This window comes from Pelophylax lessonae (genome assembly GCF_965119305.1).
Source record: "Pelophylax lessonae genome assembly, chromosome: 6".
Taxonomy (NCBI): Eukaryota; Metazoa; Chordata; class Amphibia; order Anura; family Ranidae; genus Pelophylax; species Pelophylax lessonae.
The window spans coordinates 52741285-52765073 of NC_138773.1; the positions used below are offsets into that span (position 1 = coordinate 52741285).

Consider the following 23789-nt stretch of genomic DNA (forward strand, 5'->3'; position numbering starts at 1 on the left):
ACAAAGATAAAAAAAAATAAAAATAAAACACACAACCAAATTAATAGGAGAATGTTTAATGCAAGGATTAAATCCGCTGGGAGTGTCTTAGAAACACCCTAGCAACAAGGCAGACAAGATGATACCATCTGTGGGAGTTTTTATGCCAGGCTTCGGGAGGTACACAGAGGCCGTACCCCTTAGCAAGGACATTATTCAACGTTGGTCAAAGCTGGAAAGTTTATTTTTATCAACAGATGCTGACTTGTGTCAGGTTACATCTGATTGGTCACATCTAGGTGGCCGGCTACATCTCATTGGTCACATCTAGGTGGCCGGCTACATCTCATTGGTCCCATCTAGGTGGCCGGCTACATCTCATTGGTCCCATCTAGGTGGCCGGCTACATCTCATTGGTCCCATCTAGGTGGCCGGCTGCATCTCATTGGTCCCATCTAGGTGGCCGGCTACATCTCATTGGTCCCATCTAGGTGGCCGGCTACATCTCATTGGTCCCATCTAGGTGGCCGGCTACATCTCATTGGTCACATTTAGGTGGCCGCTTACATCTCATTTGTCTCATTTAGGTGGCCGGCTACATCTCATTGGTCACATTTAGGTGGCCGGCTACATCTCATTGGTCACATTTAGGTGGCCGGCTACATCTCATTGGTCACATTTAGGTGGCCGGCTACATCTCATTGGTCACATTTAGGTGGCCGGCTACATCTCATTGGTCACATTTAGGTGGCCGGCTACATCTCATTGGTCACATTTAGGTGGCCGGCTACATCTCATTGGTCACATTTAGGTGGCCGGCTACATCTCATTGGTCACATTTAGGTGGCCGGCTACATCTCATTGGTCACATTTAGGTGGCCGGCTACATCTCATTGGTCACATTTAGGTGGCCGGTTACATCTCATTGGTTACATTTAGGTGGCCGGCTACATCTCATTGGTTACATTTAGGTGGCCGGCTACATCTCATTTGTTACATTTAGGTGGCCGGCTACATGTCATTGGTTACATTTAGGTGGCCGGCTACATCTCATTGGTTACATTTAGGTGGCCCGGCTACATCTCGTTGGTCACATTTAGGTGGCCGGTTACATCTCATTGGTTACACCTAGGTAGCTGGCTACATCTCATTGGTTACATTTAGGTGGCCGGCTACATCTCATTGGTTACATTTAGGTGGCCCGGCTACATCTCATTGGTCACATTTAGGTGGCCGGTTACATCTCGTTGGTCACATTTAGGTGGCCGGTTACATCTCGTTGGTCACATTTAGGTGGCCGGTTACATCTCATTGGTTACACCTAGGTAGCTGGCTACATCTCATTGGTTACATCTAGGTGGCCGGTTACATCTCATTGGTTACATCTAGGTGGCCGGCTACATCTCATTGGTCACATTTAGGTGGCCGGCTACATCTCATTGGTCACATTTAGGTGGCCGGCTACATCTCATTGGTTACATTTAGGTCCCAGAAAAAAAATGCAATTTCTATATAATTTTTCAGACCTGGACATCCTTGTATTTGGCACAATATAATTTAGTCATCCATGGCGTCTCCCATATATGCAGACCGCTGCTCCGCAGTCATTAGACGCAGGATGAAGGCCTCTACATGGCATCTTATGGGGGCACTCAGCAAAGAGGCATTTTATAACTAATAAGAAAAACAAATCTGTCTAATAGGACAACCAAACCCTCACATTTATAAATGGAAGGAAGCACAGACAGTTCTTATTTCAGACACTTGGCACAGGAAGATGATTGGTGTTAGCCGGGAGATGCAGAAACCACAGCCAATCAGGTAATGGATAACAGGTAATGGACGGTTGCTATGGGTTACCACCATCACTGAGCCCACACGCGGCCCCTCAGCCCTCATTTAGAGTAGCCCCGGGTCGCTCCATTTACAGGCAGCACGGAGGGGGGATAGGATTAGTCCACTAGAATCCAGACACGGGGGGAGCTAACCTACCCGGAAGTTCTCCCGGAGACTACGTGCAGCCAGATACAGGACACCCCCCGGCCCCGGCTCGCTCACCTCAGCCCTCTTCGCTCCGCATTCCCCCGGTCACAGGACGGAAAAGGCGCCGAGAGAGAAACGTCAGAGAAGCCGAGCGGTCACGTGGTCCGGAGCAGCCTCAGAGCTCTCCTCCGGAGTCACGTGACACCCCCCTCTCTCCTTCCTAGGGAAGAGGACGACAACAATAACAAGCGCTGACAGCCGACTCACGTGACCGAGCTGGGCCAATCCGATACACAGGAGAGTACGGGCGCGCGCCTTCACCCCGCAACAGCTGGGCGGAGCCTGCGCTCACTCACCGCTTCGCTTTTACTTATTGGTGGAAAAAAGTCCCGGGGAAGGCGGGGTTCATTGGCTGTAGGCCGGTCACGTGGTGGTCCTCGGCGCTAGGGGTGCGCGCACGGAAGGCGGGTGGGGGTGTTTCCTGTTCCCGGCATCCTTCGCGCAGGCAGTCTCCCTCTTCCTATCCCCGCCTCCTCCCCGCTCTGTCTGTGTCGGTAAGATGGCGACAGTGAGTCTACGCCAAGGAGACCTGGTGTGGTGAGTGATGGGGGAGGAGGGGCTCTGCTCCAAACTGGGGTTACAGGGGGAGTCATGTGCTGGGCTGAGGAGAGATCCGGGCATGGCTGACACCTGGGACTGCCCATGGGGGGGCTGGAGGGATTCCATATTGGGGGCATGGTGTCTGGTGGTGGGGAATAGGGGATGGATGCTTTCTGGTGATTTGGAGAGATCAGGGAAGCATGGTGTGCTGGAGGGATTAAGTATTGGGGATCTTGGGAAGATGGTGCCTGGTGGATTTGGGGGATCTGAGGGAGATGGCTCCTGGGGGGTTTGGGGGGGATATTAGGAAGGTGGCGCCTAGCGGGTTAGGGAGATCTGGGGAAGATGACTCCTGGCGGGTTGGGGGGGATCTGGGGAGGATGGCGCCTAGCGGGGTTTTTGGGGGATCCGGGGAAGGTGGTATCTGGGGGGTTTGGAGGGGATCTGGGGAAGATGGCGCCTGGTGGGTTTGGGGGGATCTGGGGTAGATGGATCCTAGCGGGCTTGGGGGGATCTGGGGAAGATGGCGGGTTGGGGGGGATCTGGGGAGGATGGCGCCTAGCGGGGTTTTTGGGGATCCGGGGAAGGTGGTATCTGGGGGGGTTTGGAGGGGACCTGGGGAAGATGGCGGGTTGGGGGGGATCTGGGGAGGATGGCGCCTGGTGGGTTTGGGGGGATCTGGGGTAGATGGATCCTAGCGGGCTTGGGGTGATCTGGGGAAGATGGCGCCTAGGGGGGATCTGGGGAAGATGGCGCCTAGGGGGATCTGGGGAAGATGGTATCTGGGGGGTTTGGAGGGATCTGGGGAAGATGCCGCCTAGTGGGTTGGGGGGATCTGGGAAGGATGGAGGTTTGGGGGGGGGGATCTGGGGAGGATGGTGCCTGGTGGGTTGGGGGGCTTTGGGAAAGATGGCGCCTGGTGGGTGTGGGAGAATGGTGGGTTAGGGGGGATCTGGGGAGGAAGGTGCCTGGTGGGTTGGGGGGGATTTGGGAAAGATGGCGCCTGGTGGGTTGGGGGGATTTGGGAAAGATGGCGCCTGGTGGGTGTGGGAGAATGGTATCTGGTGGGTTGGGGGGGGGGGGGGTCTGGGGAGGATGGCACCTAGCGGGTTGGGGGGAGGGTGGTTTTGGGTTATCAGAGTGATTTATATTGGAAGTTTTTGGAGGATGGTGAGTTTGAGGGGTCTAGGGAGGATGACCTCTGGTGGGTTGGAGGAATGATGTGGTATGTATCTGGTGGGTTGAAGAGGGGGTCTGGTTTATAGGCTTGGGATGGAATCATTTCTGGTCGGTTCTGTGGTAAAGTAAGGGGCTTTAAGGGTGATCTGGAACTGGAGATCTTTTAATGTGCTTATCACAGGGCTATCTAGTATCTGGACATTTCTTGGTTCTAATGGTTACTTGAGTGGGATCATTTGAGGTCATTTGTGGAATCTTTTGCTGATAACGAAGGTTACTTAAAAAAAAAATGACGTAAGCTGCCTTAAAAGAACGAGGCTTTGGAAATGAGAGGGTTGTGTCCGGTGTGTTGGTAATTTAGGGAAGATGGATTCTAATGGGTTGAGGGGTTCCTACCTTGTATCCATCTAGATAATGTGTCAGAAATATTGAGCCACAAGGGATCAATTAACTGGTATGAAGGATTGTGTAGGATTAGGTTAAACAACCACTCACACCTGTGCTGCATCTGGTAATAAAAGGTCTTTGTGTCTAAAGTGGGGTACACACTATAAGAAAATTGGGCGAACGATCGTCCGATTTTCTTCATTGTTTCACTGCAAATTGGAACCAATGAACGAAAATTCGTACAAAAATTCTCGTAGGACAAAGGCTTTTTTTTGTTTCTGATCATGCGCAGTCTTTCTTTTCTGATTTTTCTCGTAGAAAAATTGTACTAGAACAGTACACATTAAACGAAAATTGTTTTTTCTTGTATGGGAAAAATTTTGAGTTTGTCCCTTCGTGAATTTTTGTACGAAAACTCAGAATGGGCTGTAGAAAGTTCTGTACACACTATACGGAAATTCTTTGGAGGAAAATGTTTGCCCGATTTTCTTCTAGTGCGTACAAGCCTTTAGGGGTAAGTGAGATCTGCTATAGGGATCCATAGGTCCGTCCGGCCTGCAGTTTTCTGACAAGGATGAGTAAATGAGGGCCCCTGGGATCCAACAGAAAAAAGTGCTCTCCACCGCGTTCTAAAGTAAAGCCCATGGATGTTGAACAATGATTGTTCAGTCCTAGCTGGAGAATTCCTGTGGCTTTGGTCAGGCTGCAACTTCAACAAGCACCTCTGATCAACTGAACTCACAGGAACTTGGATATTCCTCACCAATTCCAATTGTTTTCTTTTAAGAACAGATCCATTCCCAGCAGATCTATTGGAAATATTAAGCCAATACGAGCATGCATGTGTATGCCACAGTCAGGGTTGCAGCAAAGGTAGTCTGTCTTTTGACTGCCGTTTTTTTTATGTTTGAAGCAGAACTTAGCTATCTCAATCAACATTGGCTATTTTTAATTCTTGTGCTGTGATTAGGTAGGACAGTATATCATATTTACTTATTTAATTTTTATTTTTTTTACATTTCTTCAGTTACTTCCTGATTTTTGGCCTAGGCAAATGAAGTGAAATATCCCAGAAGTCTTCTGCAGGGAAGAGGCTTTCAAAGCCTCACACACACCCTTGTGCATGCCTGAACTAAGGGCCACATGAATCACCTGCCCTTACTTAAGATGGCCATAGACTTAAATGCCAGTGGGCTGTTTTCAAAGTGATTTCTCAGCAAAAAAAAGCATGGAGACATGTCTGGATGGAGGCGTTTGCTTTGAATAATAAAAATGAATCTAATGGCATTTTTGATTTGTGGTGCTCAGATGCATCGTGGTTCTCCTTTAAGGAAAACATTACAGCACCTTTTCTCAAGTTGGGTTCTTCAGGAGTTGTTGGGTTCCTTGGGAAATTAGGAGTTTAGTGGGGAATTAGGAGTTTCAAAAGTATGTAACCTCTGACACTAAGCTTTTTAGCCATCTATAAGGGGGGGGGGGGATACTTATTCTTCCAACCAAGCATTGCTGTAAGGGGGGTCCTCCGCCCCCCCCCCCCCCCCCCCACTGACAATCAATGTAGAGGAACACTCCAATTTTCTGCATTTCTTTTCTGGCCATTATTCCTTCTTTTTGTTTCAGTATTGCAGAAAATAATCTTGTTATAGAGTAGCCCTGGGCGTTAAATACTTATCAAGGGTTCCCTAAGACCCAAGTTACTTCAAGTATTTCTCCATGCTAAAAATTAAAAGTGCACCAGGGTCCAACAATACCAAGATCAAAGATATGAATGAATGGTATTCTCTTCAGACATGGAACACGGTAACCCATAGCAGAAAGGCCACAGGTAGGACTACAGTAGAAGTTGATAGTAAATCCTACACAGCTGCTTAGTACAAAAAACTAAAATAAGAAAATTCTGTGGTTTACCCACAGATGAAGGAGATCTAGTGTTTAAGGCCCCTTTCACACAGGCGGACCATTCTGATCCGCCTGTCTGTTTTTTTTGGCGGATCTGAACGGTCCCCCCATGCATTCCTATGGGGCATCGGATGTCAGTGGAGACATGTCCGCTGACACCCGATCTGATACGTCAAATCTGGACGGATGGAAACCCTATTTTCCATCCGTCCAGCGGATCGGATGAGAACGGACCGACGGTCCGTTCCCATCCGATTTCCCCCATAGAGATGCATGGGGAACTGACAGCTGTGTCTCCACACACAGCGCAGAGACACAGCTGTCATCCTGCTGCTCAGCGGGGGATCGGCGGCTCGATCCCCCGCTGAGAAAAACGGAGTCCGTCCGTATAGTGTGAAAGGAGCCTTAAGAAGAATTCCAGGTATGGATATTTTTTTATTGGTCCAGTGTAACTATGTATATACCGTACCTGGCTGATCTCTCTGGAAGCTTGAAATAATAGATATGGCTACTCCACCGATCTCCAGTTACTTCTGGATCCCGTGCTGAGAAGCCAGTCTGATGCATCCTGAGCACAGGAGGTTGGCCGCTTGGTACTGGCGTCATTTAAAGAATGCCTCACATTTTATAAATGCAAAGCATTTTTTGATTGGATGAGCTGAAGAAGCGGGCCAGGGTTTTTCCTTAGTTTTCTACTGTAGTCCTACGTGTGGCCTTGCTGCTATGGGTTACCGTGTTCCATGTCTGAAGAGAATATCATTCATTTATTTCTTTGATCTCCTTGGTATAGTTGGACCCTGGTGCACTTTTAAAGAGCGTCTTATGGCTTCCTTCCTTAAATGTGTTGTGGTTTATAGGCCAGTCATTGACAAGGCCAATGCACTTGTACAATGTGTAACAAAAGGCCTTCCATCAACAGGAAGTGATAGATATGAAAGTAAAACCTTATAAAAGCCATTTAGTGAATCTGGTGCCTTTTTATCAGCTGTGGTTGGGTTTGATGGCTTCTTGTATTAAGCTAAATGAAACCCTTCAATTTAATGGTTTCCAAAAAGTTCCATTCAAGGCATTCTGTGAATAATTGGCACAGTTGCTCATGCTCTCAACTGAACTGCCAAGCCATCAAATGGCCAGTGTCCTAAGTGATCACGTGCAGCACCATTGTAGCTACGGATCAAACATGGGCTAAGATGGCTGCTTCCTTTGCTGTAAAGGGTTGGAGGGTTTACTTCCACTTTGGGCTCCCAGACTATTTTAGGTTGCACATGGTAGTACTTAGTACCTTATACCCCTGGGTTATGAATGGGTTTATTTTCTCCTAATCTATATTTGATTCTCATTTGTATTTCTTTTTAGGGGGAAATTGGGCCGGTATCCTCCATGGCCTGGAAAGGTGAGTAAATGTGAACTGGAGATAATTTTACATCTGTGACTTAGTTATATATTTGCAGTGGGGAAAATCATTATTTGATTATCTGTCCACTTCCAAAGAAATGAAGGGTCTATAATTTTTATCATAGGTCTATCTTAAATGATAGAGACAGAATATCAACCAAAAAAACACGATGCAAATGCTATACATTAAGTTGCAGTTCAGTGAGTAAAATATTTATTTGATCCCCAAGCAAAACATGGCTTAATACTTGGTGGAGAAACTCTTATTGGCAAACAGAGGTAACAGGTTTTGTAGTTGGTTACCAGGTTTGCACACATCTCAGGAATTTTGGTCCACTCTTTTTTACAGATTTTCCCTAAATCCTTAAAGTTTCTTGGCTGTCGCTTGGCAACTCCAAGTTTCAGCTCTCTCCATATATTTTCTATATAATTAAGGTCTGGAGACTGGCTATGCCACTCCATGACTTTAATGTGCTTATTCTTGAGCCACTCCTTTGTTGCCTAACGATATGTTTTGGGTCATTGCTGGAAGACCCATCTTCAGTGTTATGGCTGAGGGAAGAAAGTTCTCATCCAATATTTTAAGATGGCCTCGTCCATTGACCCCTCAATGCGGCAGAGTTGGTCTGTGCCTTTAGCTGAAAAACAGTCCCAAAGTACGTTTCATGCTTGACTGTAGGGATGGTGTTCTTGGGGTCATAGTCAGCATTTTTCTTCAAACACAGCGAGTTCTCCTCAAGAAGGCACATGTACAGCCATGCCAATGAACATCTAAATGATTCAGAGAAAGATTGGAAAAAAGTGCTGTGGTCAGATGAGACCAAATTTGAGCTCTTTGGCATTGACTCAACTTGCCGCGGTTTGGCGGAAGGAAAATGCTGACTATGACCCTAAGAACACCACCCCTACAGTCAAGGATGGAGGTGGAAACATTATGCTTTGGGGCTGTTTCTCTGTTAAATGTACAGGCTGACTTTGCTGCATTGAGGGGCCAATGGACGAGGCCATGTATTTTGCACAGCGCAGCCCCAATCCTTCTTTTCTCGGGTACTCTGCCAGCACTTTGGGCTCCATAAGACACATAGAATGGGGCTTGACCCTGCCCATACTCCCTCCTCACCGGCTGTGATTGACAGCACTGGGTCTGAGCCAATGAGGCATGAAGGTAAAAAAACAAAAACCTTCAGCCTGCACAACCACTTTAAAGCATGTTTAAATACTAACAATAATTTCCTTTCATTTCCCCCCCCCCTGTCATTCTGTTTAATATTCCATTGAACGTGTGCAAAAATCGCTGTTGATTCTGCAAGATGTTATGTGGTCTGTTACTTTCTTGTGCTTTCCACCCTTCCAAACTCCTACCAGTTAGCATTGTCCACAGCTATTTCTGTGGACTACAGAACACCCTTCCCCCATCTTATGGAGAAGTGGGGTTTTTCTGTATTCCAGTCTTGGGGTGACAATGCTACCCCTCATTAGATCCAGTGAGTGAATGTTGTCACCCTTAAGCAGAAGTGTGAGGTTCAAATTCTGGTGCATCGCTACAAAGAAACCAATCGGCTTACAGGTTTTTTTTTTTTTGTCATAGCTTAGCTGAACAAGCGGAATATGAAGCTGATTGGCTACCATGCACAGCTGCACCAGATTGTGCACTCTTCAGGTTTATGCTCCTTTCACACGGGCGGTGCGCCCGACAACTCAGTTTTGCTCAGCGGGGATCGATCCCGCTGAGCAGGCAGATGACCGCTCCGTCTCCGCTTACTTTGCAGAGACGTAGCTGTCAGATCTACGCTCTCCTCTATGGGAGATCAGACAAGAACCGACCGCCTGTCCGTTTTCATAAGATCTGATCCTCCAGACGGATGGAATATAGGGTTTTCATTAGTGATCGACCGATTGTCGGCAAAGCCGAAATATCGAGGGGCGATATGCACTTTGCCCGATATATCGAAATCGGCCTTTTGATTTACCAATATTGCCGATATTTCGGGAAAGTGCTTGTACCGTGGTGATGCCTCTAGCTGCAGGCATCACCCCGGTACAAGCACTTTGTGATACCGGTGTCCATAGCTGACGGTCGGCTGTCTTGTAATGACAACCAATGCAGCTTAGAAGCCAATCGGCTGTCATTCCAAGGAGCGGGAGGGGACGTCTCTTCCCTCCCTTCCGCGGCTCGCCTGGGTCTCCTGTCCCACCGCCGCCATCTGACCTGGTCTCCATCTGCACCGCCGCCGTTTGACCGGGTCTCCATTTCTTTGAATTTGGCGCCGCCGAGTACCCGGAAGTGATGTCAGGACATGACATCACTTCCGGGTACTGGCAGCGCCGAATTTAAAAAAAACTTACAGCATTCAAAACAGCCAAACTTGGTGTTTTTTGAATGCTTTTAAGTGCAGAGGAGGGGTTTGGGGTCTTTTAGACCCCCAGATCCCTCCACCACAGTACCTGTAGACATAAAAAAAAAAAAAAAAATGTAATGTCCGAAAATATCGGCCGATACAGATATCCGATCACCAAATATCGGTGTTAAAAAAACGATATCGGTCGATCCATAGTTTCCATCCGTCCGAATTTCATGGACCGGATTGGATAGCAGCGGGGGTGTCAGCGGAGATGTCCCTGCTGACCTCCGCTGCTGCATGGAGCATCCGATCAGGTCCGCCTGAAAAAAAACTGACAGGTGGACCTGATTGGAAAGCCTGTGTGAAAGGGGCCTTAGTAAATCAACCTCAGTGTTACTGGCAGGATACCTTGTAAAACTAAAAGGGGGAAAAGAAGCCTAAAAAAGAATACTGATGCAGCCACTACATTTAAGGTCTGGAAGCTGTAATATAAATGTTTTTGTTCTTCGGTTAAGTTACTCTTTAAAAAGATGCTGTCCTTTTGCTTGTTCAGGGCAGAATGACACTGCCTACTGACATCTAACCTCTACAAGCTGACCCACAATTCCTCCCTGGCATGGCAGTGATCACCCAGGTAAATGATTTCACTGCCCCACCTTCCTAGCTTTCAGACCTGACAGTTGTCTTCCTGTGCCCCAGCACTGCCATATGGGGATGTCAAATGCTCCCTAATACTCAAGTCTTACTCTGCGTTATATTTGTGCAGTGGAAAAAAGGGTGGGCTTTAAAGGAGAAGTTCACATTTTGGGAACATGTTACAAGTTCCGTCTGATTTTAGGGTGTAACATGTTTTCAGAGCTGCAACCACATGGCGGCGTCATTCATACGCACAGCACTGTGTGTCTTGAGTAAACTACAAGTTGGGACATCCTTAGCGGCTGTCCACTTGTAGTTCTCGATCCTCTACCATGGCGCTGTGGTAGTTCATTGAGTTTTCCTGTCAGGGAGTATTGGCTTACCTGTACGGGACGTACGGGCAAGCAGTTACACTGACAGTGTGCAGGAGACCTTTTACAGACTACTACTTCCAAAAAAAAAAAATGCAAGATTTTTATTTTTTTTTTTCTTTCTGCAAAAAAAAAAAAAAAATGTGCATTTATTTATTTTTTTAAAAAGTGAACTTATCCTTAACTCACGTATGTGTCACTGGGCAATCAATGTGATTATTCTGAGAGTTCAATCGCTGCACATTCACATCACAGAGAGCGGTCTGTCAAAGATTCGAAATGTCCGGACTAATGATGGACAGCCGTCCTGAATGGCTGCCAATCGCAGTGGTCACATGATTGCCAATTCTTCCTGTCCATGGGCATTCAGAAGGCAAGCCGGGACAGCCAGGAAGGGATTAATGGAGCACAGGTGGGTCATAACTTGCTGTGGGTGGGATGTGAGCTATCAGGAGTTGCTTGGCCCTGAATGGGCAGGTGACAGTATATCCATAACTGCTACCATGGGAGTCACATAACGAGAGCCTTAACTGTTATAGGGAACAGCTTTTTAGACTACATTCTAGTTTTGATCACCCAGGCTTGAAGCTAAATCCCTCAACTTGAGCATTTCTCCATCAGATTACAGTTTTAATTCATGGAAATGATGATTCATGCATTTTAATTTCTGCAAACCATTGCAGAGCACAGTGGCTACATAGTATAAGCTTTCACAGTGATCCTTAGGATGGTGGTTCAGGTATCGGCTCTTCTTCTTGTGAGAACCTCCTTGAATAACGGTTTTCTCTCTGTTTCAGATTGTCAACCCACCTAAAGATTTAAAGAAGCCGCGTGGCAAAAAATGCTTCTTTGTCAAGTTTTTTGGAACTGAAGATCAGTAAGTTTCTGGAATGTACTTGAACAATAAATTTTTTTTTTTTTTTGGGGGGGGGATGCTGTGACATTGATAACAGTAATGTCGATGTAAGCCCTAACTCAGACGTTTATTATATTAAAGCACCATGGTTCATAAACCATTCCCTTGATTAAATCCTTTTTTTCCATTCTGGTTATGGGAATTAATAAAATCGGAAAGATCCTGCGCTAAAAATTGAGTAATTGAATGAAGTGAGTGTGAAATTGGTGAAAGCAGCTGAAAACACTTGATTATAGTAAATCAAACAATATAAAACGCAAAATAGTGCAGCGCTATCAGAAATATAGTGTAAACCATACAAAATGCAAAATCATCAATAAGGTGTTAAATGAATAACACGATGTGATAAAGTGAACAAAAAAGTCCATAATAATAATAATAATTGTGACTTCAAATCCAAAAAGTCCCAGAAAGGTGATGTTAGAGCGGAAGGCTTGAATCCCAAGTAGAGACAGGAATACACCCGTGGTATATGTATCAAAGTGGTCGCTTACCAGAGATTAAGGACTCCAACCTAATGGAATGGCCATACACACTTTGGATGTCAAACCAGGCAAATCGTATCCTTCATAGTCCAGGGAAACCAGATATATTCCACTATATCATGTAACAACTCCAAAACGTGATGTCAAGGGTGTGTAAAGAGAAATGAAGTACACATAGCGTAATCCCGTAATGGTTAAACTCAAGGATTTATTAAAATTGCACTTACATTAGGAATCTTGTAATAAGGCACATTTAAAGACACAGAGCAGAAAACTGCGGTGTCCCGCATGTGTGGAAGAGCCGGCGTCTAGGGGGCTCGAAAGTCGTACGTCCGGTACCGCCCGACCGGTTTCGTCATACGTGACGTCCGGGGCATTATGAGAATTGTTATACACTGGTACAGTTTGTTTGCCATTGTCTAATCCTGTAGGCGGCAGTATAACCCAGACGTTCAAATGTCCTTTAATGGATCAGTGATGCAATATGCCTTTGAACTCTAATTTCTGTCTTTCCTGGCCCAGCTCCTCTGCCTTTCCTTTCACACCTCTACATAAGCTTTTAAATATCAGCTGGCAGAGGAGCAAACAGGATTGCTTTAAAGGAGTTGTGAAGTTAGGTTTTTTTTTCTTAATGCATTCTTATGCATTAAGATAAAAAGCCTTCTATGTGTAGCAGCTTCCCCAGCATGCCCTAATACTTGCCAGTGATGTCCATCAGCTGTCCAGGACTCTCCCTCCTGTTTGGCTAAGACACAGCAGCGGCTCCATTGGCTCCCGCGTCTGTCAATCAGCCAGTCGGGAGATGGGGGGCCCGAATGGCCGCTCCGTGTCTAAATGGACACACTGAGCTGTAGCTTGGCTCAAATGCCCCCATAGCAAGCTGCTTGCTATGGGGGCACTTGATTGAAGGGAGGAGCCAGGAGTTGCAAAGAGGGACCCAAAAAGAGGGGGATCCAGGCTGCTCTGTGCAAATCCGCTGCTTCAGAGCAGGTAAGTATAACATGTTTGGTAGTTAAAAAAAGAGAGAGAGACTTGACAATCACTTTAAGCTATAGTGGTCGGGTTTTTTTTTTTTTTTTTTCAACTAGGGGTCCGAACTAAAAAAAAAAGCAAGAGGTGGATGCAGAAATTGTCCCCGCTGTTACTGTGTTCTGACAGATGGACTCCTCCACTTTCATAATACACTGATCAGCACTGTTGTCAATAGGCTGCAAGCTGCTATTCGAAGGAGGTCTTCCAACAGGACTGGTCAATAGAAGCTGATCTAACCATCGGCTTCTGTTGAACCAGGAGTGCTGCACACAGATCGGACTTTGGCTGATCTCTGCTGAACCAGAAAATTTTCAATCTTTGTTAAGAAAGGCAGTTTGAAGTGTGCTGGGGCTATTGATATACCCAGAAGGGCAGGTCCCAGGCTTTGGATGTCTATATAAGGGAGGCTTTTACAGGTAAATAACTTGTTCAAAAATACATTAAATGCATATAAAATCTGTGAAGATTTTTGTTTCAATTAATAGTCTGGTTAGATGTAACATGACGGGGTCTCTTAAAAAATGTATACCATTGTAATGGGTGCCATGTTAGTCTTTCTGGTTCCTGACTTAAGTGCTGTATTTTCTCTCTCAGTGCTTGGATCAAGCTGGAGCAGCTAAAGCCCTACCATCCCCACAAGGAAGAGATCATAAAAGGCAACAAGGGTAAACGCTTCCAGCAGGCGGTGGATGCTGTGGAAGAGTTCATGAAGAAGAAATTGGCCAAGGAACAGGTATGGAGGGGAAAAGTGGCTTCACGTGTAACTTTTTTTATCGTTTGCTTTTGCATATGTTATAGAAACCATTCTAGCACTAGGCTCCAAATATGCCCCAGATAAGATGAGTCAAGCACCTAAATTTACTTGGTGTTTGTTTGGTGGATGCAGCCTGCCGTGGGGATAGGGGGGGCAGGGGGGTGCAGCTCGTCACCCTGGAGGGGAGTGCAGCTTGTCCCCTTGGGGGCGGGAGGCTCTGCAGCCTGTCACCTCGGTGTGGGGGGGGGGGGGGTGGCAGCCTATCACCTGGGGAGGTTGCAGCCTATCACCTCCAGGGGGGGTCAGGTGTACAGCCTGGGTCTCACCAGTGCTATTCGATACCGTCCCTGACCCAGCTTTTCTCCCTCTCCTTCAGTACCACCGAGAGAAGAGAATAGTGGCAATTGGGGGGGGGGGGGGTGGCAGTGCAGGATGTACTAGCTGGCTCTGCCCGCCGCATGGCCTGGCTTCCAGCAGGCCATGGACCAGCACCGGGCTGTGGGTTTGGGACCCCTGCCATATAGTACCTGTGTATAGATGTTGTAGGCTCTTTTGTGTAATAACTCTCTAGAAACCCCTGGACAGCAGCTTGTTTGTGCTTTGCACACAGGGAATTCAGATTGTATAGATTTATATTTTCCAAGCATTTGCTAAAATTTCAGCAAACTTCAGTCTGCTTTTTTGAAGCCTTTAATGCGACCTTCAGGTCCAGTTTGCAGATGTAAAACATTAATAATCCTAATGAGTGCTAACTGTCAGCATTCTGCTAGCTGGTTTAAGGCTGACCATACATTCAATTTCCTTTAGATTTACCTTCAACTATGTTTTTTTTTTTTAAAACAGTGAGGTTTATTGAAACTTTTGGCACAATACAAAAATAAACCGTGCATTGAAACCGCGATCAGATTCATAATACATTGAGGTGCAAAAATACAAATATACAAAGTGATGAACACCGAGAAACAGAACAGACATAGTAAAAATAAGGCAGTAGTCAGTGACTCTCCGTCGGCCCAACACTCGAACAGAAAATACTGGTTTAACAGGGGCGGTCAGCATAAAGTAGTTACCCACTGCATTACTGAGCCGTATCAGGGCACTGCACCCATTTGTCCCAAATCTTGTTGAACTTCTGAGGGCACCCCCTATGTTTATATAAAAGTTTATGAAATGGGATGACACTATTAATTTCCTTAATCCACAATCCTAGAGTAGGAGGAGTAGGTCTCATCCACCTCCTGGCTATCAATTTACGTGCTATAAACAAAGTTTCCTGAAGAAATATGACAGTGGATTTGGGCATCTCTCCATCCGGGTATACCCCCAGGAGACACTCCTTAGGGGAGAGTTGTAGAGGAGACCCCATCTTGTCATGCAGAAATGTGACTACTTGTTGCCATAGAGTCTGTAATTGGGGACAGCTCCACAATAGATGAAAGAAGGAAGCATCAGGGTCTCCGCACATAGGACAAGAGGGGACCAAGTCAGGGTGATATTTGGACAGTCTAAGTGGGGTGAGATAAGCCTGGTGTATTATAAAGGTCTGGGTTAGGCGATCCGACAGTTTTGGCGACACTCTGCGGCACGTCTCCAGGGCATCCTCCCATTCCTCATCCTCCATGGCCCCCACACTGCGCTCCCAGCGGGTCTTAAGTGCAAAAGCCAAAGTGGTCGAGGAAGGTGTGTGAAGTTCAGAGTAGAACATGGAAATAAGGTGACTGGGTTCTGTACTTTTAACAATCTCAAGGGTGGTAACCGATTCTAGCTCAGGAGGGCCGTCAGGGAATTGAGATCTATAGGCATGGGAGAGCTGTAAGTATCTGTAGTGCATGGGGCCCTGGAGCGCAAACTGGTCTTGCAAGGTCTCGTAAGACCGCAGACCAGTGGTCGTGGAGATATGGCTAAGGAGAAGAATACCCCTCCCGCTCCATACTGACAGGTCAGGGATGGAAAGGAACTCACGCAATGTACTATTATGCCACAGAGGGGTGAATGTGTGAAATGGAGGGCACCGAAGCCTGGACGCTACCACCTCCCAGATCCGACAATAGTGGTATAGAAGAGATCTGGGGCACAGGGGCTCCGGCGAGCCCCTGACGCCCCTAAGGATAACTAGGAGGGGGTCCCCGAGGGGATGAGCCCACCCAGGGCAGAGCAGGGTCAAGAAGCGTTCTCTATCCGTTTTATCTATGTGAAAGAACTGGGACAACTGAGCTGCCAGATAATACAGATTAAAATCCGGCAGGGCCACTCCCCCTAGATTTGTAGGATTCTTGAGTTTGCGCCAGGAGATCTTGTGCCGGTTAGCACCCCAAACAAAGGTCTTGAGGAGTGATTCCATCTGCTTAAACAGCTTGAGTGGCAGGTAAATAGGAGAGTGCCATACAACATAAAGTATTTTGGGAAGGAGAATCATTTTAATTAAATTGACTCTACCCATCACTCCCAGAGGTAATTTGGACCATACTTGAATTTTAGCCTTAAGCAGAGGGAACAAGGGTTGAACGTTATCCGGGACATAATCTGCTGAGTTAGCTGTCACTTGAATCCCTAAGTATTTAATGCGGGATACACATTGTAAGGCCGGGTTTGCGGGGGCGATCGCCTGCGGGCTCTCGTCAAGCGGGAGAATTTGTGACTTATCCCAGTTTATCTGAAAACCGGAGAATCGTCCATACCGTTCAATTAAAGAAAGGGCCGTGAGTAGGGATTCTCTAGAGTCTTCCAAATATAACAAAGTGTCATCCGCATACATGCTGATCTTCTCCTCCAGCGGTCCCTTACGTAGGCCTCGAATCCCGGGATGCGCTCTAATGGCCATCGCCAGGGGTTCCGCGGCCAGGGCATACAGCAGGGGGGAGAGGGGGCACCCCTGTCGAGTGCCACGGGATAAAGGGAAGGCGGTCGACTGCCAGCCATTTGCCAGGACCCTAGCTACCGGGGCGCTATATAGAAGTTTGACCCACTTAATAAAATTAGGTCCAAAGCCGTATCGGTCCAGACAGTTCCATAGAAATGGCCACTCTACCGAGTCAAATGCTTTAGCCGTGTCCAATGAGACCACCACCCTGCCACCCATTCCGTCGTGCTGTGCCTGGAGATTCATGAATAACCGGCGAAGGTTAAATGAGGTGTTCCTCCCAGGCATGAACCCGGCCTGGTCCGAGTGTATGAGTGAGAGGATCACCTTGTTAAGACGGAGGGATAAAATTTTCGCAAGGATTTTAGTGTCTACTGGGAGCAAAGAGATGGGACGGTAAGACTCTGGGGCGTGTACATCCTTGCCCGGCTTGGGAATGAGCACAATTAGCGCCTCACGCATAGAAGGGGGCAGGGTTGCATCTTTGAATAGAGATTGAAACAAAGCCAATAATTTAGGAGAAAGGAGTTCCGAATATTGGGAGAAAAATTCAATCGGGAGGCCGTCCAGGCCGGGGGCCTTAGATCTAGGGAACTTGGACACGGCTGCTGCAATCTCTTCCACAGAGATGGGTGCCTCGAGGGTCGCCAACTGGTCGGGTGTCAAAGTGGGAAAGTCAATAGAGTCCAGAAAGTCATGCATGTCAGTGCAGTCAGCGGGAGCCCTAGAGGTGTAAAGTGTACTAAAAAATGATCGAAAACACTGTGTCACCGCAGCAGGATCAGTGATCTCATTACCCAGGTCATCCTTCAAAGTAATAACTACCGGGGGTCTATCCTCACAATGAACTAAATATGCGAGGAGTTTCCCCGCCCGCTCACCATGTGCAAACAGATTCTGCTTCTGAAAAAACATCTTAGATTTCGCCTTCTCATAGTCAAGTTGGGAAAGAACTTTAGAGGTCAATTTATACTGGGATTCATGTGCCGGAGTCGGGTCTGCCATAAAGGCCTGTTCAGCTTCAATTAGATTTGTCGTTGCCCTGGAGATCTCCTCAGCAGCCCGCGCTCTAACAGCCTTGATTTTGGAAATCATAGTGGATCTGGCGAACAGTTTAAATGCCTCCCACACCGCAGCCGGGGAGGCAGTGCCCTCATTATCAGAGAAGAATTGTGTCCAGGTCCCCTCAATGTCGTTCCCATCAGACACCAAGGGGAGCCAGGCGGGATTCAGGCGCCAGGCCGGGGGAGGTCTATTGCAGGGCAAGGACAACAGTATCCAATAAGGGCAGTGATCAGACAGAGTCCGTGGGGCGAAGCCTGCCGTCCGTAACCTGGGGAGCAGGGTTCGAGACAGCAATATCAGATCAATGCGTGACATAGAATGGTGTGCAGCCGAAAAACAGGAGTACGCACGCTGAGCGGGGTATTTGCTGCGCCAAGAGTCGGCCAAACCAAAGCTCTCCAACAATCGGGAGAACCTGGTCGGGGACGACCCCGTCGGCGCCTGGGAGGCGCCACCGGATCTATCCAGACCCGAGTCCATCACATTGTTAAAGTCACCCAGCCAGATCACCGGGGCCCCCGGGCTCTGTGCCATAAACGCCAGTCCCTCCATAATAATCACAGCAGAGTAAGGGGGGGGCACATAGAAAGCCATCAGCAGCATCAATTCCCCATAGACTGACGTTTTGAGAAAAACATATCTCCCCATTGGGTCGACCTGAGATCCTAGGAGCTGGAAATGTACCGATTTGGCCACCAGTAGCGCCACACCCCTGGAGTGCGAGCTATAAGCAGAGTGCTGCACCCAGCCAACCCAGGGCCGTTTGAGAGACTGTTGTACACGGCCCTCCAAATGTGTCTCCACCAGAACTATAATATCAGCCCGTACACGGCGTAGAACATTAAAGACAGCCGTCCGTCTAATCTTATCGCGCATACCCCTGACATTCCACGTCAACAATTTCAATGCGGCCATGGCAGGGGTAATACTGAGCGTGGAGCGGAGGCTCCCAAGATCTCAGGCAATAAGACCACAGAACTAACAAGTCCACGGTCATACACTAGCAGTAATAAACGGCAGCAGAAGAGCAGATAGTTATTACTTGAGGTCAATGTGCATAGAACAGAAACAGTATAGAGATTGTACCAAATATAAACCGTAAACAATGGTAATACCCCAATCCCCCCTCCCTGCCCTGCACCAACCCCAACTTGTGCGGGCATGTTCCCAAACAAGTGCCTCAACCAGAACAGGCCCACATGCGACTGGTAAAGAGCAAGATCAGGAGGCCAGGGACCCCCAGGGCAGTCAGCAAAAATACAGCAAAATACAATTAGGACAAGCAAGGGGGCCCGGGGGCCCAGGTCCAGCAGAAGTCGCAGGGGGCAACAGGGGAGTTGGGCACAAACACACGCCGTAGCGGGTGTAGGGGGCGAAAACCAACAGGTGTATCGCTGGGTAGCAAAACCTATGGGCAGGTGGAAATCCATAGGAAGAGAACAGAAAAGTCAGTTCCATCTGTGGAGCTAGGGCGCTCCGCCGGTCAAACACAGGAGCAGTAGTGCAGGGAAATGAGGGGGGAGGGGGGGGGGGGAAGGGGGATGCAAAGTCTTGAGTTCCGCAGGATCTACAAAACCCCCTCCACCCCTGCAGCAGCTGTAGGTATAGACAATCAGGGAGAAAGTATCATGAAGTCGCCAGGGCAAGGTGGTCAGGCTCTAGCTTCCAGTCCTTCTATCCAGGAGATGGCGGCTTCCGGATCCTCAAAGAAGTGGGCTCGGTCCTCACCCTCCACTCTAAGACGGGCCGGATACAACATAGAGTATTTGATATTCTTGATACGCAGTCTGCGTTTGACCTCCAAAAAGCTCTTGCGGCGCCTCTGGACCTCAGCAGAAAAGTCGGGGAAAATCGCTATTTTGTGATTTCCAAATGGAATGTTCCCCTTAACTCTGGCCAGGCGCAATATGGCATCTCTGTCCCGATAGTTCAGGAATTTAGCGATGAACGTGCGGGGGGGTGCACCCTGAGGGGGGGACGCCCGGAGAGGCGATGTGCACGTTCCACAACAAAAGTGGGCGAAAAGGATTCTCTGCCATATGTCTGAATGAGCAATTGTTCCAAATAGGATGAGGGGTCCGCACCTTCAGAGCCCTCCGGGAGGCCAATGAACCGCAGGTTACAGCGGCGCAGCCTATTCTCCATGTCATCTTGTTTTCGGAGGATAAGGTGTACTTGTTGCTGCAGCCTGTCTGAGGAGCTTTGCAATGGGGGGAGGGAGTCTTCCACCTCGCTAATTCTGTGTTCAGCCTCACCAACTCTGTCCCTTAGCTTCTGCATATCCTGACGCATCAAAGATATATCTACCTTCACCTCCTCGATTTTAGTTGTCAGCATGGTCTGGCAAGTGGCAATCGCTTCCAAAACCTTGGATGTAGCAGGGCTCTCAGGCTCCTCCACCACAAGCGACGGGCCGGCGCCATCTTGGATCGGGGCCTCCTTCTCCAGCCTCCGGAATGCAGCCAGTTTTGCCGCGGCTTCAGAGCCTTTCTTCGGCGGAGACATGCGGAGGTCAGTGTCGCGGGTGTGCGGGAGGTGAAGGAAGGATTATCGTGCCCAAAGGGCTGCAGGATTAGCGGTAAAGGATATCGGTCCGGCGGAGCTCCTCTCACACACGTCCTCTCACATGCTGCGCCAGGCCACGCCCCCACCTTCAACTATGTTTAACGCATACTGTTAGACAGGGCTCATTTGGTTGTTTTGCAGGCTGGCTGGTAAGGGCGCTGGGATATCTTTTGGTTGTAATGTGCATGTTGCTCCAAAAGACTAGTTCTAGTTTGGGATGGTTGCCAATTTTTCGTACAGTTTGAATTGGGTGCAGGGATGCACTGGATGCCTGCGCTGCCATCGTGCTATTGCTGCGTGTCATGTGCGTCCCTGTGCCTTTAAAGTAGAACTATAGGCAGAACTTTTTTATTTTTGATAAAGTAGGGTTATGACCCCCGTCAGATTTTTTACTTTGAGGGGTGGGCTCCCTCTAGGCACACCTGCCCTTATCTATTGTTACATGTGCTTCTACTATGGAGGCTCTGGAGTTAGGTCTGCAGTATATATAGAGGAGCCTTGGTTTAGACATTGTTGCTTAGGCATATATTTGTAACTTTGCACAAACAAAACCTTCTAATTTTAACGTAAATTGTTAGACAGCCAATTTGGATGTTTTACAGGCTGGCTGGTAAGCGTGCTTGGAAATTTTGTTTGCGATATGTAGTGCAAGGGCCTGCCTGATTTGCATATAAATTGAAAGTGTTTAGGTTTGATGTTATTATATTGTTAGGGTTGCACTAATACGGAGCCTGGTATCCGTGCTGATATTGAGCTTTTTCACGAGTACTTTGCGGGGCGATTTGCATCCATACAAATTGAATGGGTGCAAATTACACTGCAAAGCATCGCATGCGGCTTGAACAGGAATGCCCTGCGATTCCTGCCCGAAACGCATGCGGTTCCCAGTGACAACGCTACAGGTATGCCGAAGGCACCTTCCAGAGGGTGAACATTTTCAGTGTGAAGCTCTAGTGAGCAAAGTGTTTGAGCAGCTCTGGAGAGGCAGTTGCATAGGCAGCGGATCGTGGAGGGATAGGGGGCGGCTCAGACGGACACTGAGAATGGTGTTATCAGCCCACAAATCCAAGCAAAAGAGACGGGAGCAGCAGTCTGGTCCGGAGAAGAAGGGGAACTTTCACCCGTGACTGGCCTGGAGAGGTGACTGGGTGGTGGAGATGAGCGCAGTGCCCGCACTGATAATGCTGCAGATCGGCTCATGGTGGCCATCCCTGGGCTATCTCTCCTCTGCTCCCCCCTCTACCCGACACTGCTTTGTCCCTGGACCACCCAGCAGCAGCAAGCAACTACTCCAGTTGGCACCCCACAATATGTGCACCCTCCTGGGCGGGGATCTGGTGGAGGGGATTGTTTTCTGCTGTACGCAAATAAAGTGCAGGGGGGGGGGGGGTGGGTGGGATTTGGTTAAAGGGGGTTACCACAAGTAGATGTGGTGGTGCTGAAGTTGGCTAGTAGGGAAGGGAGCATGTGAGTGCGCTGAGGTACCTTCTTCTTGGCCCAATTTGAGCCCTGGTGATCTCCCTCCCTGTGTATTCAAGATTCAACTTTAGCTGTTAAATGCCAGCTGACCCCCATCTGACATGGCAGTGAATGGGGATGTTGGTGCCAGCATGTTCATAATGTGCCATCTGCCTAGATAAAGTCATGTAGCCCACATGCATGGATCGGTTTGCCACCTCCAGTGGCTTTTTTGCTGCTGTGTGGCCCATACAGTAACATAGCAACTCACATGTTAAAAGTAAATACCTTGCATGTCAAATCCAAATCTGCATGGTCAGTGTCCCCCGTCCCAGCAATGATGGAAAACCACAGCCGCCTGCGGTGCTCACAGGACTGGAGAAGATGTAGGAAGGAAGCATTGCTGCCCTTAAATGGTGCTTTCCTGTCTTTCCATACTGGGCTCACACAGGAGTGGTGGTGGAGGAAACGGCATTCAATTTGGATAGGAATCGCACCGCATTCCTGTTTAAATTGCTTGCGATTCTTTGCAGTGCAATTTGAGCCCATTATTTTTGTATCGCCTCAAATCGCACTGCAAAGGTATCAGTACTCAGATTCGCTGAGTACTTGACCAAAGGTATTGGTACTCGTACTCACCGGTAAAAAACTGGTGTGGGTGTATCTCCTAGATATGGTAAATCTAAAGGAAAATTGTTCTAGAAAAATGTATAACGTATGGCCGGCCTACCTGAATTGTAAAGGAGTATTTTAGCCTAAAGCCCCGTACACACACACCGATTGTTGGCCGACCGATCGCCGTCTTTTGTCCAGTGTTGTTGTGTTGGTTGAAATGTGCTCTAGACTGCACACAAATTTTGTCGGCCAACAACAACCAACTTCAGAAGTGATGTCATGTTCTGGTCTACTTTTCGTGTGTTTTTTCTTCTCTGAGCAGGCCCGGTCTTGATCATCACATTTTTGTCGGTCGAAATCTGTACTGTCTGACGAACAATCTGTTGTCGTTCTGTTGTTGGCCAACAAAAATTTTATAGCCTGCACACCAGATTTTGTTCGGCCGAAAAGTCGCAGTCGGTTGTCGGAAGCATCATACTAACAAGCCAATAATCGGCCGTTGGCCGAAAATGTACGGCCGTCAATCGGTGCGTGTGTACGGGCCTTTTAGATGTTTTACATACAAATTACACCTGTAAACACTAATTGAGCAGAAGTCCAGAAACACAATTTCATCTCAGCCACTTGCTACCTCTGTGCCACTTCCCTGAACTGCAACTTGGGTAGAGGACACTCTATAAAAAGTCCAACAATTCCCCTTCTCCTCCTTAGGAGATCTTGTGCCATCGTGTGTCCAATGCAAGCTGCTTTCAAATATTTCTTTTGTAGGAGATGCAGAGGCATGTCTTCTGTATCTAGTGCTCTCCGGCTGCCATCTGTATCTATTTGGCAGCGTCCTCACACCAGTTTTGTAGTTCTTTCCTTTGAGCTTGCACAAAATGTTCCCATAGGACCCTGAAAGACCATATCGCCACCCTTAGCCCCGGTTCACACTTATGCGATGCGGGAAGGCTGCAAAATCCGCAGCCTGTTCGATGCATTGCAAACGCACCCCCAGTTTGATCGCATATCGCAGTGCGATCTTGCAGTTCGCACAGGATCGGATCGCACAAGTGTGAACCGCTGTGCGATCCGATCCTGATGCGGCTGCCAAAAAGGGTCATGTGCGTGTTTGCTGCGGTGCGAATTTAGCCATACAAAGTGTATGGCTAAACTCGCACCGCACAGCCGAACGCATGTAATGAAGGAGCAGTGCCGACATTACATGCGAACGCCGCAGCCGCACAAATGTGAACCGGCTCTTAAACAGGAAACCTGGGGCCGTGATA

At 48.0% G+C, this 23789-nt stretch overlaps 2 protein-coding genes across 6 annotated transcripts in view; one reads left to right on the top strand and one right to left on the bottom strand.

Annotated features, from left to right (window-relative positions):
- The window catches only part of UBN1 (ubinuclein 1), a gene marked incomplete at its 3' end in the record, with an annotated part of 64489 nt that extends 62254 nt beyond the window's left edge, over positions 1 to 2235 (bottom strand). Inside the window, exon 1 of the mRNA XM_082261661.1 lies at positions 2038 to 2235. The remainder of the gene's footprint in view (positions 1 to 2037) is intronic.
- Positions 2236 to 2424: 189 nt separating this feature from the next.
- GLYR1 (glyoxylate reductase 1 homolog) overlaps positions 2425 to 23789 on the top strand; it is a 94654-nt gene continuing 73289 nt past the window's right edge. For 4 of the 5 annotated variants that reach the window (XM_082261827.1, XM_082261828.1, XM_082261829.1 and 1 more), the window contains exons 1-4: positions 2425 to 2559; positions 7384 to 7420; positions 11569 to 11648; positions 13799 to 13937. In XM_082261827.1, the coding sequence (XP_082117953.1) occupies positions 2522 to 2559; positions 7384 to 7420; positions 11569 to 11648; positions 13799 to 13937 (294 nt within the window). In that variant the 5' untranslated portion in view covers positions 2425 to 2521. The remainder of the gene's footprint in view (positions 2560 to 7383; positions 7421 to 11568; positions 11649 to 13798; positions 13938 to 23789) is intronic. The other variant, XM_082261830.1, reaches the window with a different exon arrangement.